General features: G+C 36.0%; 1 protein-coding gene and 1 pseudogene across 1 annotated transcript; both read left to right on the top strand.

Annotated features, from left to right (window-relative positions):
- Positions 1-3,470: 3,470 nt before the first annotated feature.
- Positions 3,471-5,447, top strand: LOC104786655 (uncharacterized; annotated as a pseudogene).
- Positions 5,448-6,993: 1,546 nt separating this feature from the next.
- Positions 6,994-9,070, top strand: LOC104786654 (UDP-glycosyltransferase 87A1). Its single transcript, XM_010512099.3, has 2 exons — positions 6,994-7,802; positions 7,973-9,070. The coding sequence occupies exons 1-2, from the start codon at positions 7,307-7,309 to the stop codon at positions 8,848-8,850; spliced, it is 1,374 nt and encodes a 457-aa protein (XP_010510401.2). The 5' UTR covers positions 6,994-7,306; the 3' UTR covers positions 8,851-9,070.
- The last annotated feature ends 6,999 nt before the right edge of the window (positions 9,071-16,069 follow it).

Here is a 16,069-nt window from a genome sequence, read left to right as displayed (position 1 = left end):
TTGATTGTTGTACCAAGTATGATTTGCACCTGAACCAGCCAACTCCAGAAGATCGCAGCTGTCTATGCAATCTTGGAATTCTGCCATTCCAGCCAAAGGTAGTGGATAAGGATGTAGAGAATAATGATCCTGCGCTCTAAGAATCTGATTAAAGTCGCCGAGAATCAACCAAGGGTGGTTCCGCTGAGCACCATACTGATAAATCTCCTCCAAGTCAGACCAAAGCTCGCGCCTAGCCACCATACAGTTTCTCGCATAAACGAAAGAAACAGTACAGGAAAGATTCGTAGATGGATCAAAAACCCCACAAGTAATGACCTGATCCGTCTTTTTGAAGATGATAACATTCAAAGAGGGTTGCCAAATGAGCCAAATCCTACCATTAGGAGCAGTAGAAGAGTAGTTGCTGACTGACCTCCAACCTGGAAAAGTGTGTGCCAAAATATGGTCCGCATTCTGTTCCTGGACCCTAGTTTCCAAAATACCTCCTATAAGAGGCCTATGCGACAAAACCCAACTCTTAAGTTGATGCTGCCTTGAGGATGAGTTGAAACCCCTTGTATTATAGCAAAAAATCTTCATCATCATAGAAGGTGGACAAAAGGCTGTGAAAGCAGAGCTTTCAAGCATTATGATGGGGACGACCCTTGGCAGAGTGCCGTCCACTTATAGAGCTACCTACATTCTTCCCCGACTTAACTTGCTTAGAGGAACCTTTCCGAGATTTTGGATCCACTGGATGAGCATTCCCAGCCAACATAGGTTGAGTTCGTGAGGACGAAGGATTACCTCCCCCATCCTCCCCAGAATTTGCCTTTGTTCCAGTAACCAAAATCATCACTTCTGTCCTCTTCGCATCCAGGTGGACCACCTCTCTACTCTTCTTATCTGGGCCAGCATCTTTTAGACGAGTTTCCGTTAAGGGAGAGCTAACCTTCTCTCCAGAATTAACATCTCCCATCTTATTTGGGGAACGAGAACGTCGAGTAACCACTGTCCATTCACTCCTAGGATCAGTGGCTGGAGAGTCCAGGTAGCGATGAGTGGCCTTGGGAGCCGGTTGAGAAGGCGGTGCATTTGGAGCTGAAGAAGTGGATGATACTCCTCCCTTCGGTGCTGTTTCTTTCAAGAGTTGAGCTGGTTTGATTGAAAGTTCAGCTGAAGTGGTTGATGATTTGTTGGAGGAGATGGGCGGAGCTACAGGACAACGGTGATAAAGGTGACCAAACTCACCACAGAAGTCGCATTTTGGTGGGAGCCGAGGGTATTCAACCCAAATTCGGACCTCATTCCCCGCATCGTCCTCAACCAACACAGATTGGGGTAGCACCTTCTTGAGTAGGATTTCTACCTTAATCCTGGTATCGGAAGCTAGAGGGGGAAGCTGGTGTTTCTCTGTATGAAGTGGTTCCCCTATGCCAGATGCAATCGTACTTAAACCCGGTAAGGAATACAGCTGTGGAGGGACATCCTTGAGTATAACCCAAATCGGTAATGACACGAGCTTCACCGGGCTAAGAGTTGCTGTTGGAGACCAAGCTGTGGCTGTGAAGAGACAGTTACCCGCTTGCCAACACCCAACCTCAAGAACCCATTTACGAGTAGCTTCAGATGGTATGTAGATAAGAACCGTACCGTTTGGTAGGCAACGGATACTAATGCGACCATCCTTCCCCCATATAGGGTTCAGGTCAACAAATATCTTTCCAGCCGGTGGAGGATTTCCATGAAAATGAGCTACAATATGCTCCTTCCATGTATCGGCCGCTTTGAGTATGACAGAAGCTGGAGCACGTACACGCGGAGTACCATCTTCGGTAAAGGTAGGTTGAGTGGCTTTGTTTAGGTTCCTGAGCGAGGGATCAAAACGCTGGGCCCATTGTAGCTGAGTATCATCAATTATCGGAGGCGAAATCTCCTCTACTTGTGAAACAATTGCTGGAGTGGATTTTATCTGAACGGCTGCTTCATCCCCTGCCTGAGGTAAAGCAGAATCAGATCGACTCTCTTGAGGTGGAGCAACAACAGATTCGGCCCTTTTAACAAGGGTGGAAGAGGAACTCTCGATTCGTTGGGCTAGATCTGGAGTAGGAATTGTAGAATCTTCAAGTCCTGAATCTGAAATTGGAAGGTTGACAACGTCAGACCCTAGATCTGGGTCGGGGGGATCTGGGTTCACCATCGGTACACTGGTATATGGAAGAAAGGAAGAGGAGGGAGGAAGAAGAAATTCTCGCCGGAGGCGTGAGGCCACCGGACGGTTAGAACAATTGAAATCGCACTTTATCTCACTTTATCGCACTTTCTCTCTCTCACTTTAACGAACTTAGAATCTTAACCTTTGATTATTTAAAAGATAGCGTAGACTAAACACACAATGAAGAATCATATAAAAGGCCATATTGGTTGTATAAGGAATAATGTTAGATATTTGGTGCTAATTAAGTTTTACTAAGCGCAACCAAACTATACACTGAACACAATAAGCCTGTAACGAACTAGTCAAATATTGTCAAATAAAAATCAACATCTTTTTCCTACGGCGATGTTCCCATAACCACTTAACTTTATATTTTCTAAAATCAGGAGAATCTTATAAACTAATTGATCCGTTGTGTTAAACAAAATTAAACACATATGAAAAATATATATATATATATATATATATATATATATATATATATATATATATATATATATATACTACAAATAGGCTCGCGCGATGCGCTTTAATACAGTATATATGATTATTAAATACAATGTGAAATTTTAAATATATTACTACATATTCTATCTTTTTAAATTAGTCTTTTATAAATTAATTTGGTTTCAATTTTTACTACAAAAGTATGAATTTTTTTTTTGTTTTAATTGGTTTGATCAGTGGTTTTATTTTTAGGTTATATGGTATATGCTTTCATTAGGAAATATATTATATGTTAAAACTAAAAGTTGGAAGAAATATATTTTTGTAACAATGTGAATTATTTTTTTAAAAGCAATCTATACACCGTAAAAACTATAAATAAAATGAAGCATATAAAAAATGTTGAATTTAAGATTAGTGAGAAAGACATATTTCACAAATATAGAGCACCAAATGTTGCATTGGCGTGCAAAGTTAGAAAAAACATTCTCATATTATATAAGATATATTTAAGAAACATAAATAAAATTTTCGTTTGTCACATTAATACTTTGAACCAAAGATTTATCATAGCTAAAAGAATCATCAATCGACGGGTATGTTTTGTTCTGCTAATTAATTGTGTCGATACAATTCAAGCAAAGAATATGAGAACATATTAAAAAAGAATGAAGGTTGCAATAAGAGAATCTGACTACTTTCCAAACAAACAACTTAGCACGTCCTCTAATGTATTTGAAAGTGCCACACACGAACCCAAGTTGAGAAGATAATATAACATTTAATTAGAGACGAAAAAACTATATAAAGGTGTTCATTTTCAAGTATACATCATAACCAAAAGAAAGACATAAAAGAGCAGTAATGGGTGTGAAGAGATCCTCAAGAACAATGGGCTTAGGGCATTGCATGGTCTATGTTGTGGTCCTCAGTGCCATTGCGGCTACAGTGACATCATACCCTTACTCATCCCCCCAAACACCACAATACAATTCTCCAACCCATGAACACAAATCACCTTATCCACCTAAAAAGTATTCCCCACACTACTCAGCATCACCGCCACCGTCACCACAATATAGAAGACAAGGTCCTAAGTACACGCCACATCCAAAACCTTATGTTTCCAGCTCCCCACCACCATCTTACTATTCTCCTTCTCCTAAGATCACTTACAAATCACCACCTTCATCATACGTTTATAGCTCTCCACCCCCTCCACCTTATTACTCTCCTTCCCCAAAGGTTGACTACAAATCCCCACCCCCACCATACGTCTACAACTCACCACCTCCGCCATACTACACTCCTTCCCCAAAGGTAGACTACAAATCCCCACCACCGCCATACGTCTACAGCTCACCACCTCCACCATACTACTCTCCTTCGCCAAAGGTGGACTATAAATCTCCACCGCTGCCATACGTCTACAGCTCACCCCCTCCACCATGATACTCTCCTTCTCCTAAGGTAGACTACAAAACTCCACCCCTGCCATACGTCTACAGCTCACCACCTCCGCCATACTACTCTCCTTCCCCAAAGGTTCAGTACAAATCCCCACCCCCGCCATACGTCTACAGCTCACCACCTCCGCCATACTACTCTCCTTCCCCAAAGGTAGACTACAAATCCCCACCACCACCATACGTTTATAGCTCACCACCTCCGCCATACTACTCTCCTTCTCCAAAGGTTGACTACAAATCCCCACCACCACCATACGTCTATAGCTCACCACCTCCTCCATACTACTCTCCTTCCCCAAAGGTAGACTACAAATCCCCACCACCGCCATACGTCTACAACTCACCACCTCCACTATACTACTCTCCTTCGCCAAAGGTGAACTACAAATCCCCACCCCCGCCATACGTCTACAGCTCACCACCTCCGCCATACTACTCTCCTTCCCCAAAAGTTGACTACAAATCTCCACCCCCGCCATACGTCTACAGATCACCACCTCCGCCATACTACTCTCCTTCCCCAAAGGTTGAGTACAAATCTCCACCCCCACCATACGTTTACAGCTCACCACCTCCAACATACTACACTCCTTCCCCAAAGGTAGACTACAAATCTCCACCACCACCATACGTCTATAGTTCACCACCTCCGCCATACTACTCTCCTTCTCCAAAGGTTGAGTACAAATCACCACCCCCGCCATACATCTACAGCTCACCACCTCCGCCATACTACACTCCTTCCCCAAAGGTAGACTACAAATCCCCACCACCACCATACGTCTATAGCTCACCACCTCCGCCATACTACTCTCCTTCTCCAAAGGTTGACTACAAATCCCCACCACCGCCATACGTCTATAGCTCACCGCCTCCGCCATACTACTCTCCTTCTCCAAAAGTGGACTACAAATCCCCACCACCGCCATACGTATATAGCTCACCACCTCCTCCATACTACTTTCCTTCCCCAAAGGTAGACTACAAATCCCCACCACCGCCATATGTCTATAGCTCACCACCTCCACCATATTACTTTCCTTCTCCAAAGGTTGACTATAAATCTCCACCACCGCCATACGTCTATAGCTCACCACCTCCACCATACTACTCTCCCTCTCCAAAAGTGACATATAAATCTCCTCCACCCCCATCTGCCTACAAGACACCCTACTATTGATTTTGAATTGTTTCATTAACAAGAAACATGATTGAAGTCATTCTTTTAACATGATTTTTTGTTTTCTTTGAGTCTTCTTATTTTGTTCCTATGTCCAACTATCTCTTGTTAAACTTTTCTATTTTATTAATAAAAATTCGTTCTTTCTAAATGCACTTCTTGTATGTTATTTGTTCGAATTAGTGTTAAAATTTCTAATACATTGATTTTACTATCTAATGGATTAAAAATATTTGGGCTAGGTTATGGATGAAACCATTAACTATTTGTTGTATATATGAAATTTCTTTAGTTATTTTTTTTGAAGCAAATATTGTTCTTTAATTAAAATAGAATTGAAACTTATACCAGTCCATGTAGTCATGTACAGTACGTCAAACCTCTATAAATTAATAATGTTGAGACCAAGACATTTTAAATTTATAGTGATATTAATTTATCTATAAATTAATAATTATTATTTTACATTGTAAATGAATAATTATTTATTTATAGATATATTTTTAATTGTTTAAATTTTTAAAAATTATAAATTAAGACAATTTTAACAAAATAAAATTAAACTTTCGGATGTTGTAAATTTTATGGTTTAGGAATTGAAGTTGTAATATTTATAAAAAAATTATTGACAATAAATTACAAATACTGTAGACAAAATGACTTATACACATGACATACATAAATTCAAATTTATGAATAATAATATCAATTCTCCTATTTTAATAATCTGTCAAATTATCAAATTATAAATGATGCATATCTAAAATATAAAAACTTTAAAATTTAACTATTTTTATGATATGTTATAAAATATTTTAGAGATATCATTATATATAGTTTGTTTGATAAAAAAAGATATCATTATAGTTTGAAAATACAACATTACAATTGTTCTATGGAAACGAGCTTTACGAGAAATATATATTATTATATCAGTATATGTATGTAAATTTACATGATTATTAATTTATGATATTATTAGGACCATATTTTGCATGGGGATTTCAAAAAAAATATTATCTTATTATCTTATCGAATTTTGTTTATTTTTACACTAGCCCGACTTGGGACCAGCATAATTTATTAATTTATAGTGCTTATTAATTTATAGAGTATTAATTTATAGAGATTTTATTGTACCAATAAAGACATATTTCTTACTATTCGCGAAATATACAAACATCTTTTTTCAACTAAATTATTTTTGTCAACTTTTTCCAACTAGATTATATTGTTATTATGTTAATATGTTTAATTGTTAATCAACCATTTAAAAAAATAAAATGGTAAATAAAGAGGTTGAAAAGGGTAAGAAGAATTTTTTTTCAATTAATCTCTATAATACACCTTCACAGAGCTGACACATTTTTTTTTTTGTTTTTGTCCGTTTTTCACGTGTTATGTTACTCCTTGATTGGTGGTGAATGGACGACGAATGATAATAAATATATCTTCGTCCTTCATATTTTGTTGGGAATATCCTGGAATCAGTTGTACTTTAATCTAATTAAATTTATAATGTCGAGATTTAAAACCATTGTTGGGTTAAAATATATTATTTTGTTAATATAATATATAAAAAAAAAATATATATATAAGACATTTGCCGTTAAAAAAAAAAAATATATATATATATATAAGACATATGTGATATTTAGAGATACATATGTATGTTGTTGAGGTGGGATTAGAATAATAATCCAATTTGAAGTTGGGTTTACTAAAAAAAGCCAACGTAATTTCATTTAAAGGGTCAACGGTTTCTTAAACAGTTAAACCTAATTGGACTTTGGTTTGCATAAACCTAATATAATACATATAGCCGCAACAAATCATGAGAAGTACACCAGTCACTACAAGTTTCTGAAAACGGTTAAAACAGCATATGTGAGATAGTCAGAGCTACACAACTACTTATGTAATCAATCATTTGATCACGTTTGTTATAAAAGTCTCTGCATCTTCTCAATCAGTCACTCACAGTAACCAGATTCACTCATTTCACATCCAATGAATCCAATCAAACCTCAGCCACTCGGACTCCGCCACGTGGTGGCAATGCCTTGGCCAGGAAGAGGCCACATCAACCCAATGTTAAACCTCTGCAAACGCCTCGTCCGGCGAGACCCGAACCTCATCGTCACAGTCGTCGTCACAGAAGAATGGCTCGGGTTCATTGGATCCGACCCGAAACCTAACCGGGTCCACTTCGCCACTCTCCCAAATCTCATCCCTTCCGAGCTCGTCCGGGCCAACGACTTCATCGGCTTCGTCAACGCCGTCCTCACCAGATTAGAGGAGCCCTTCGAGCGGCTTCTTGACCGTCTCAGCTCTCCACCTCCTAACGCAATCATCGCCGACACTTACATCATTTGGGCAGTTCGTGTCGGCGCAAAAAGGAATATTCCGGTGGCTTCTTTCTGGACCACGTCCGCCACAATTCTCTCTCTCTTCATTCACTCCGATCTTCTCGCAAGCCACGGCCACTTCCCGGTAGAACCATCAGGTATATATACTCTGTTTCAGATAGCAAAGTTAAGATTTTTGTTTCAGGTATACTCTGTTTCTGATATACTCTGTTTCAATAGAAAAGTTCATATTTTTGTTAGATAAAAATCGTAAAGTTCAATCCTTTTAAAACATAACTACTGATTCTTAATATGGGTTTGTTTTCAGAATCAAAACTTGACGAGATCGTTGATTACATCCCGGGTTTGTCTCCGACGCGAATCCGTGATTTGCAGATCTCTCACGGCTATTGTCATGAGGTCTTCAATGCATTCAAAAAGTCTTTCGGTGAGCTATCCAAAGCTAAGTACCTTCTCTTCCCTTCTGCATATGAGCTCGAACCAAAAGCCATCGACTTTTTCACTTCCAAGTTTGACTTCCCTGTTTACGCCACTGGTCCGTTAATACCCTTTGAAGAACTATCCGTTGGAAATGAGGACAAGGAACTTGATTACATTGAATGGCTTGACGAGCAACCAGAAAGCTCTGTGCTTTATATATCTCAAGGGAGTTTTCTTTCGGTCTCTGAAGCTCAGATGGAGGAGATAGTGGTAGGTGTGAGAGAGAGTGGAGTCCGGTTTCTTTGGGTAGCTCGTGGGGGCGAGTTGAAGCTTAAAGAGTCTCTTAAAGGTAGCTCGGGTGTTGTGGTGAGCTGGTGCGATCAGCTGCGTGTGCTGTGTCATGTGGCGGTAGGCGGGTTTTGGACGCATTGCGGGTTTAACTCGACATTGGAAGGGATATATTCGGGTGTACCAATGCTTGCGTTTCCTGTTTTTTGGGATCAGTTTCTGAACGCGAAGATGATTGTTGACGAGTGGATGGTCGGAATGAGGATCGAGAGGAAGAAGAAGACAGAGGTGTTGATAGTGAGTGATGAGATCAAGGAATTGGTAATAAGGTTTATGGATGGAAAGAGTGAAGATGGGAAAGAGATGAGAAAAAGGGTATGTGATCTCAGTGAGATATGTCGAGGTGCTGTTGCAGAAAGTGGTTCTTCTGATGCTGACATCGACGCTTTCGTTAAAGATATTACCAAGATCGTTTGAATTCTGCTGTTAACGATTAGGGGCTATTAGTATTTGTATGAGTTTGTTAAAGATTCAAATTTAAGATTGTTTGTAGAACTCTTATTTGTAAGTTTATTTCTTAGACTCTTTGGTAGAAACTGAACTGTGAGGAGACATATATGGTTTGCCATCTTGCTTAAACGTCAACATGCATTGTTTTCATTCAAGTTTAATTTAAATTGATCATTCAGTTTATGCATTTTTCTTTTCTGTCTTAATATCAGTGTTCGTTAGTTACACGATAAGTTGTCGCAAATGTAACACCCAAATATATTGACGTTGTGGAGTTTTTGATGATTTACTTAGAAGGGTGATATTAATTTGTACCATCAATAATAGATTAATAAAATCTGTAACCTTCATAATGTCATAATTAGTTCTCTCTATTGGGTTGGCATAGGGGAAAAAAACAGAATAGTCCCTATAAGCCTAAAATTTATTTGTGTGGCACACAATAAAACATACCACAATAGATTTTGTAGAAAGATCTACGACACCAATAAATTAATAGTAACTTAACCTTGTACTGAAATCATCTAGGATAACAATGTTAGCATTTTATAGTTGGTATGATACAATTTTAACGCGGTAACATAGATGTTAGCAAATAGAAAATGCACATCATCGAAAGTATAAAGTAACATATAGGTTCAATCCAATTTGTAAATAAATACCTCTTTAGAAACGACGGGAGCATTGGCCGAGGTGAACTTTCAAGTTAGTTGGTAATAACCATATTAGCGGTTTTTGTCCAATGCAATGTTAAGTATATATTTATTAAGTGATACCACAATATTGTTCTCAATATGTTGGCCTAAAACAGTCACTGAGAGAGTCTAGTAACGTCGAATCCAGAGAGAAGTAAATTATTTACAGATTTCAAGTATCTTGACATTACCTTATAATTCATTTGTTACCTGATAAATAAGAAGATATCCACATACTAATTAATTTAACTATTCTTAACAATTTGTCTTCCTACATGCTGCAAACTATTCTCTCACGCAAGAAAGATGGAAGCTGCAAGGTACTTAATTTGTTATCACACACCTTTCATTATTTAGTTAATTAGTTTGATATCGGCTTACAATTTGAATCCATGACATTGGATGACCCCGTGATTTTTTTAAAAAACACTCCCATATTCGGTTAACATTCACTCATCCAAGTACTACTATACGTTATTAATCTATATGGAATAATTTCTTTAATTAAAATAGAAATATATATATTTAAAAACAAAACGAACAGCGATATTGTTCAGGACCAAATTGATTTGAGCTATCTGAATAACTTTAGTTTTGTTTTAGTAACATTACATACTACCAGTGATTCAACTCTTTCAGTATTTTCAAACATCTAATTGATACCAAATTGAGGTGAGTTAGCAGAATAACTCTTGTTTTATTTTATAAAATTTTAACAGACTAATCACGCAACAGTATAACATTTGAATTTAATTTTGGGTAGTAGTTTTTGCGGAAAAAAAACTAAAAAAAATATATCAACTGTTTAGTAAACTGACAACCCAAATCTAAAGCCAAAATTCGTTGTCTGTTGCATGCACGAGTTTTATAGAGGTATACAAATACAAGTAAAAAATGATAGTACAGTGCTCATGCAACAATGCAAGGATGTGTCAGTTAATTTCAGAGTCTTTTGAGGGTACTTCTTCTATATACCCTTTTAGAATCCTTATCTTACATCTAATGTTTATTGGCAAAATCACATTTTAAACTTTCAAAATGTTAGTAAATAATAGTTTAAACCTCTAGAAAATTTCACTAACACTATAACCCAAAAAAATATTTGTACTATTGTTATTTTGTTAATCAACCAATTTAATAAACCTGGAGATCAACTTTTCCAGCTATATTGTTATTATGCTAATCAACAATCTATATATAATAGCAAATCCACTTTTTTTTTGTCAACTTTTAATCCAACGGATGAGATTAGTTCCACTTTTAATTCAACGGTTTAAAATTATTAATCATGTCTTTTTGTCGCACCCCTATCTTTCAAAAATCACACCTCTTAATTTTTGCATCTCTTTGTTGTACCTCATGGTTTCAAAAATCACATCTATAAATTTTAACACCTTTTTATTTCACACTGCTATGTGTTACACCTCTTTGTTTTACCTCCATATTTCACATCTATTAATTTTTACACCTTTACATTTCACACCTTTATGTCTTACATCTCTTTGTTTATTATATATAAACTTTGATTGACTATATAAACAAGTTTCTAAAATTTTTTTTCTGAGTACTAAATAAGGTCAACTTTAATCTAACAGATGAGATTGTTTTTATTATCTCATCTAAAGATTTAAAATTATTAATGATCCCAATAGTTGTAAGTTTTTTTCTTCCAATAATTGTGTTTCTTCGTCGTACCCCCATCCTTTAAAAATCGCACATATTAAACCCTTTGTTAATGATCTCAAAATGGCAATGTTTCGGTCTAACAATTGTGTTTCTTCGTTGCAACCCCAGCTTTCCATGTTGGCACCTGTTAGTTTTCACACCCTTTTGTTTTACACCTCTTTGTTTATATAAAGTTGCAATATTTTGATCCAACAATTGTGTTTCTTCGTTGTACCCCTAGCTTTCAATGGTGGCACTTGTTAGTTGTTTCACCTTTTTGTTTCATACCTCTTTGTTTTCACACTCTTTGTTTTTATATATCTACAGATTTTTATGGATTTTGAAAAGAGTTTTTGTTCTTTGAGTATTATTAATGATCTCTCACCCTTTGTTAATGATCTCAAAGTTGCAAAGTTTTGGTCCAACAATTGTGTTTCTTCGTTGCACCCCTAGCTTTCCATGTTGGCACCCGTTAGTTTTCACACCCTTTTGTTTTACACCTCTTTGTGTATATAAAGTTGCAATGTTTTGATCCAACAATTGTGTTTCCTCGTTATACCCCTAGCTTTCAATGGTTGCACTTTGTTTTCGCACTTTTTTGTTTCACACCTCTTTGTTTTCACACTCTTTGTTTTTATATATATACAGTTTTTTATAGACTTTGAAAAGAGTTTTTGTTCTTTGAGTATTATTAATGATCTCACCCTTTGTTAATGATCTCAAAGTTTTAAAGTTTTGGTCCAACAATTGTATTTCTTCGTTGCACCTCCAGCTTTCCATGTTGGCACCCGTTAGTTTTCACACCCTTTTGTTTTACACCTCTTTGTTTATATAAAGTTGCAATATTTTGATCCAACAATTGTGTTTCTTCGTTGTACCCCTAGCTTTCAATGGTTGCACTTGTTAGTTTTCGCACCTTTTTGTTTCACACCTCTTTGTTATCACACTCTTTGTTTTTATATATATACAGATTTTTATGGACTTTGAAAAGAGTTTTTATTCTTTTAGTATTACTAATGATCCCACCCTTTGTTAATGATCTCAAAGTTGCAAAGTTTTGGTCCAACAATTATGTTTCTTCGTTGCACCCCCAGCTTTCCATGTTGGCACCCGTTAGTTTTCACACCCTTTTGTTTTACACCTCTTTGTTTATATAAAGTTGCAATGTTTTGATCCAACAATTGTGTTTCTTCGTTGTACCTCCAGCTTTCAATGGTTGCACTTGTTAGTTTTCGCACCTTTTTGTTTCACACCTCTTTGTTTTCACACTCTTTGTTTTTATATATATACAAATTTTTATGGACTTTGAAAAGAGTTTTGTTCTTTTAGTATTACTAATGATTTCACCCTTTGTTAATTATCTCAAAGTTGCAAAGTTTTGGTCCAACAATTGGTGTTTCTTCGTTGCACCCCCAACTTTCCATGTTGGCACCTGTTAGTTTTCACACTCTTTTGTTTTACACCTCTTTGTTTATATAAAGTTGCAATGTTTTGATCCAACAATTGTGTTTCTTCGTTGTGCCCCTAGCTTTCAATGGTTGCACTTGTTAGTTTTCGCACCTTTTTGTTTCACACCATTTTGTTTCACACCTCTTTGTTTTCACACTCTTTGTTTTTATATATATACAGATTTTTATGGACTTTGAAAATAGTTTTTGTTATTTGAGTATGATTAATGATCTCACCCTTTATTGATGATCTCAAAAGTTGTAAAGTTTCGGTCCAACAATTGTTTTTCTTCGTTGCACCTCCAGCTTTCTATGTTGGCACCCGTTAGATTTCACACCCTTTTGTTTTACACCTCTTTGTTTATATAAAATTGCAGTGTTTTGATCCAACAATTGTGTTTCTTCGTCGTACCCTTTGATTTCAATGTTTGCACTTGTTAGTTTTTGCATCTTTTTGTTTCACACATTTTTGTTTCACATGTCTTTATTTTCATATTTTTGCATCTTTTCGTCTTAACCTCGTTCATACAGAAAACAAACAATCTGCTTAGGAATTGAATTTGGGGAAAATGACACCCGCAAAAGAGAAAAACTAACGTGTGACACAACCAATCAATCAAAGCCAGGAAAAAGATGCTCATTACACTTGAATCAACCAAAGATGGAAGCCCCAAGTTCATTCCTTTTGAGACAAACTGTAGAATTTAAAGGAATCTAGGCAGACAAGTCCAAACAGAAGTTCTACTTGCATCACTCAAATTCTTATACGAAGATAATGAATTCACACAGAAAGAGAAAACACCATCCCAAACACAAGCATTTAAACCACCATCAAAAGCATATGAGCGTAGGATTTTTTTAAAAAAAAACCACAATCACAAGCATATAACAAGGCGAAATAATGTTGAAGACTCCCCAATGATGAGCTCATACTAGAACAATCTTAAAAGACACCAATACATTCAATACAAAAAACTACATTAGTACACATATCCATATTGAAAAGGACAAAAAACAAGTACAAACCCATATCTTATATAACAAGAGAAAGTTTTTCTCAACTTCTGCTTAGAACATGACACCTGGCTTATTATATAACTGACACATGTCCTCTCTTAGTTTTAAAGACCATTGTTTTTAAGTTTTCATATTAGGCTTGACAAAATAAGACCAATTACAAGCCCAACAAATATAATTGACAGCCCTTACACCCATCAGGAGTATACGAATCAAACGACGTCGAATTCACCTGTACTCACCTTCTCACAACCATCCTTCACAGCAGCTACCACCTCCGATGTACCTTCACAGATCTCATAATCATTGGGTTTCTTTGGTTTAATTCTCCTACCCCACCTCCAAATTCTAAATCATTTCCGATTTAATGTCTGTGTCAAGATCTTGAACACCTATTTAAAGTTCCGAACAGTATGTAACATTAATCCTGTCCAAAATCGTTTCCAAATTGTTTGGAATCAAATTTAAATTTTTTTAAAAAGGGGTTTAGATCTGCACTACCAATTAGAATCATATGAACCATTATTATGATTACATTATTTGTATTACTTATTACAATCTTTAAGGTAATTAAAGACAATATGTAACATTAATCATGTCCAAAATCGTTTTCAATTTGTTTGGAATCAAATTTAATTTTTTTTTAAAAAGGGGTTTAGATCTGCACTACCAATTAGAATCATATGAACCATTATTATGATTATGTTATTTGTATTACTCATTACAATCTTTAAGGTAATTAAAGAATTCCATTGAAGTATATCCTTCATTTTCATCTTTACGTTTACCACCCAATTATAATGTAATGAAACTAATACCAAACACCTATGATTTCATGGTCATTAACATTTCTTTCCAATCCCTGATTACTCTTCCTCAACCATTGCATTAAGTTTTCTTTTTAAATAACAACCTTTGACGACACTAACCTTCTCTCTCACAGCATGGGTAAAACTAAAACAATACCGCCCTACTCTACCCTTTATTCAACCTCCAACGAAACACACAACACTGGTATCAATAAGATTGTTGTTCGGGTCATCCATATTTGGGAAGTTTGAGACTTTCGAAGAAACTATATCTTACTTATTGTTCCTTATGAAAATGTCTCCTTCCTGATGAAAATGTATAGTATCTCTATTATTGTTCCTCTTGACCCCTGATTTACCTCCATTTTAACATATTCATTTTGCCTTTGTTTCAGGATTGTGCTATACAAGCTTCAGTCCTTCCTAATCGTGTGCCTAAGTTTCAAGATCAATTGGTTAAAGGCCAATTTTACAACATCAATGATTTGATGTTGACGCATCCTCCAACCGTTATCGTCGCACCAAACAAAAGTGGAGAATTGTTTTCACGGAGAAAACGTCTTTGGAGACTGTTAAAAAACGACAATGCTCTATTGGTTTTGATTATTTTAGGTTCTCTACTTTTTCAGACTTGCTTAGACAAGGGTGAGGAGCTTCCAGGTAACAACCTATTTTGCACTGTTCGTATATCTGGTATACTAGCTTCCACTTTGTTCTTTAGTATATGATTTCTATCTACATTTACCCACTCACCAGATGTTGTTGGTAAAATGTCCTCATCTCGAACATCTGAAAACAAAGATCAAAACCACCCTTCGAAGACAAATTTCAATTTAACACTGACTTTGCATTTTAGAAAGGTTAGCTTACATTTCTATCAAAATATCAGTTTCAATGTTTAGTCATAAATTTATATTCTAATCTCTTATTTCTCTTCATCTAAAATTCTATATTGTCCCAAAAATTTTAAATGGCCAAATTCTGCTACTATAATGGCTGACTGGCTGGTTCCTTAATATGTATATTTCATGTGTCTGTATTCTTACTCAAATTATTGGTATGATTCGAGGAAAATTCTAATGTCTCTGAAGCATTTTTCCTTTAGATCACGTAAATGATTTGCTCATTGCACAATTTATTTTTAAATCCCATTATCACCTTTAAAATCCCAATAAATTAGATTACATTTATATCAAAAAAATCAAATTCAATGTATAGTCATAAATTTATATTCCTATCTCTTATTTCTCTTTATATAAAATTCTAAATTATCCTGATTTTAAACCGCCAAATTCTGCTACTATAATGGTTGACTGGCTGGTTCCTTAATATGTATATTTCATGTAATTTTATTCTATTTCGTACTCAAATTATTGTTATGATTCGAGGAAAGTTCTAATGTCTCTGAAGCATTTTTCCTTTAGATCACGTAAATGATTTGCTCATTGCACAATTCATTTTTAAATGAAAATGGAGGATTTAAGATCTCAGACAAGGAACTGAAGTTTATGCAAAAATGTAAAGTAGTAGTCGGGACTGGTGGTTAGGTGGA

Source organism: Camelina sativa, chromosome 5 (assembly GCF_030686135.1).
Source record: "Camelina sativa cultivar CO46 ecotype springtype chromosome 5, ASM3068613v1".
NCBI classification, from domain to species: domain Eukaryota; kingdom Viridiplantae; phylum Streptophyta; class Magnoliopsida; order Brassicales; family Brassicaceae; genus Camelina; species Camelina sativa.
This window is presented reverse-complemented; position numbering and strand designations above follow the sequence as displayed.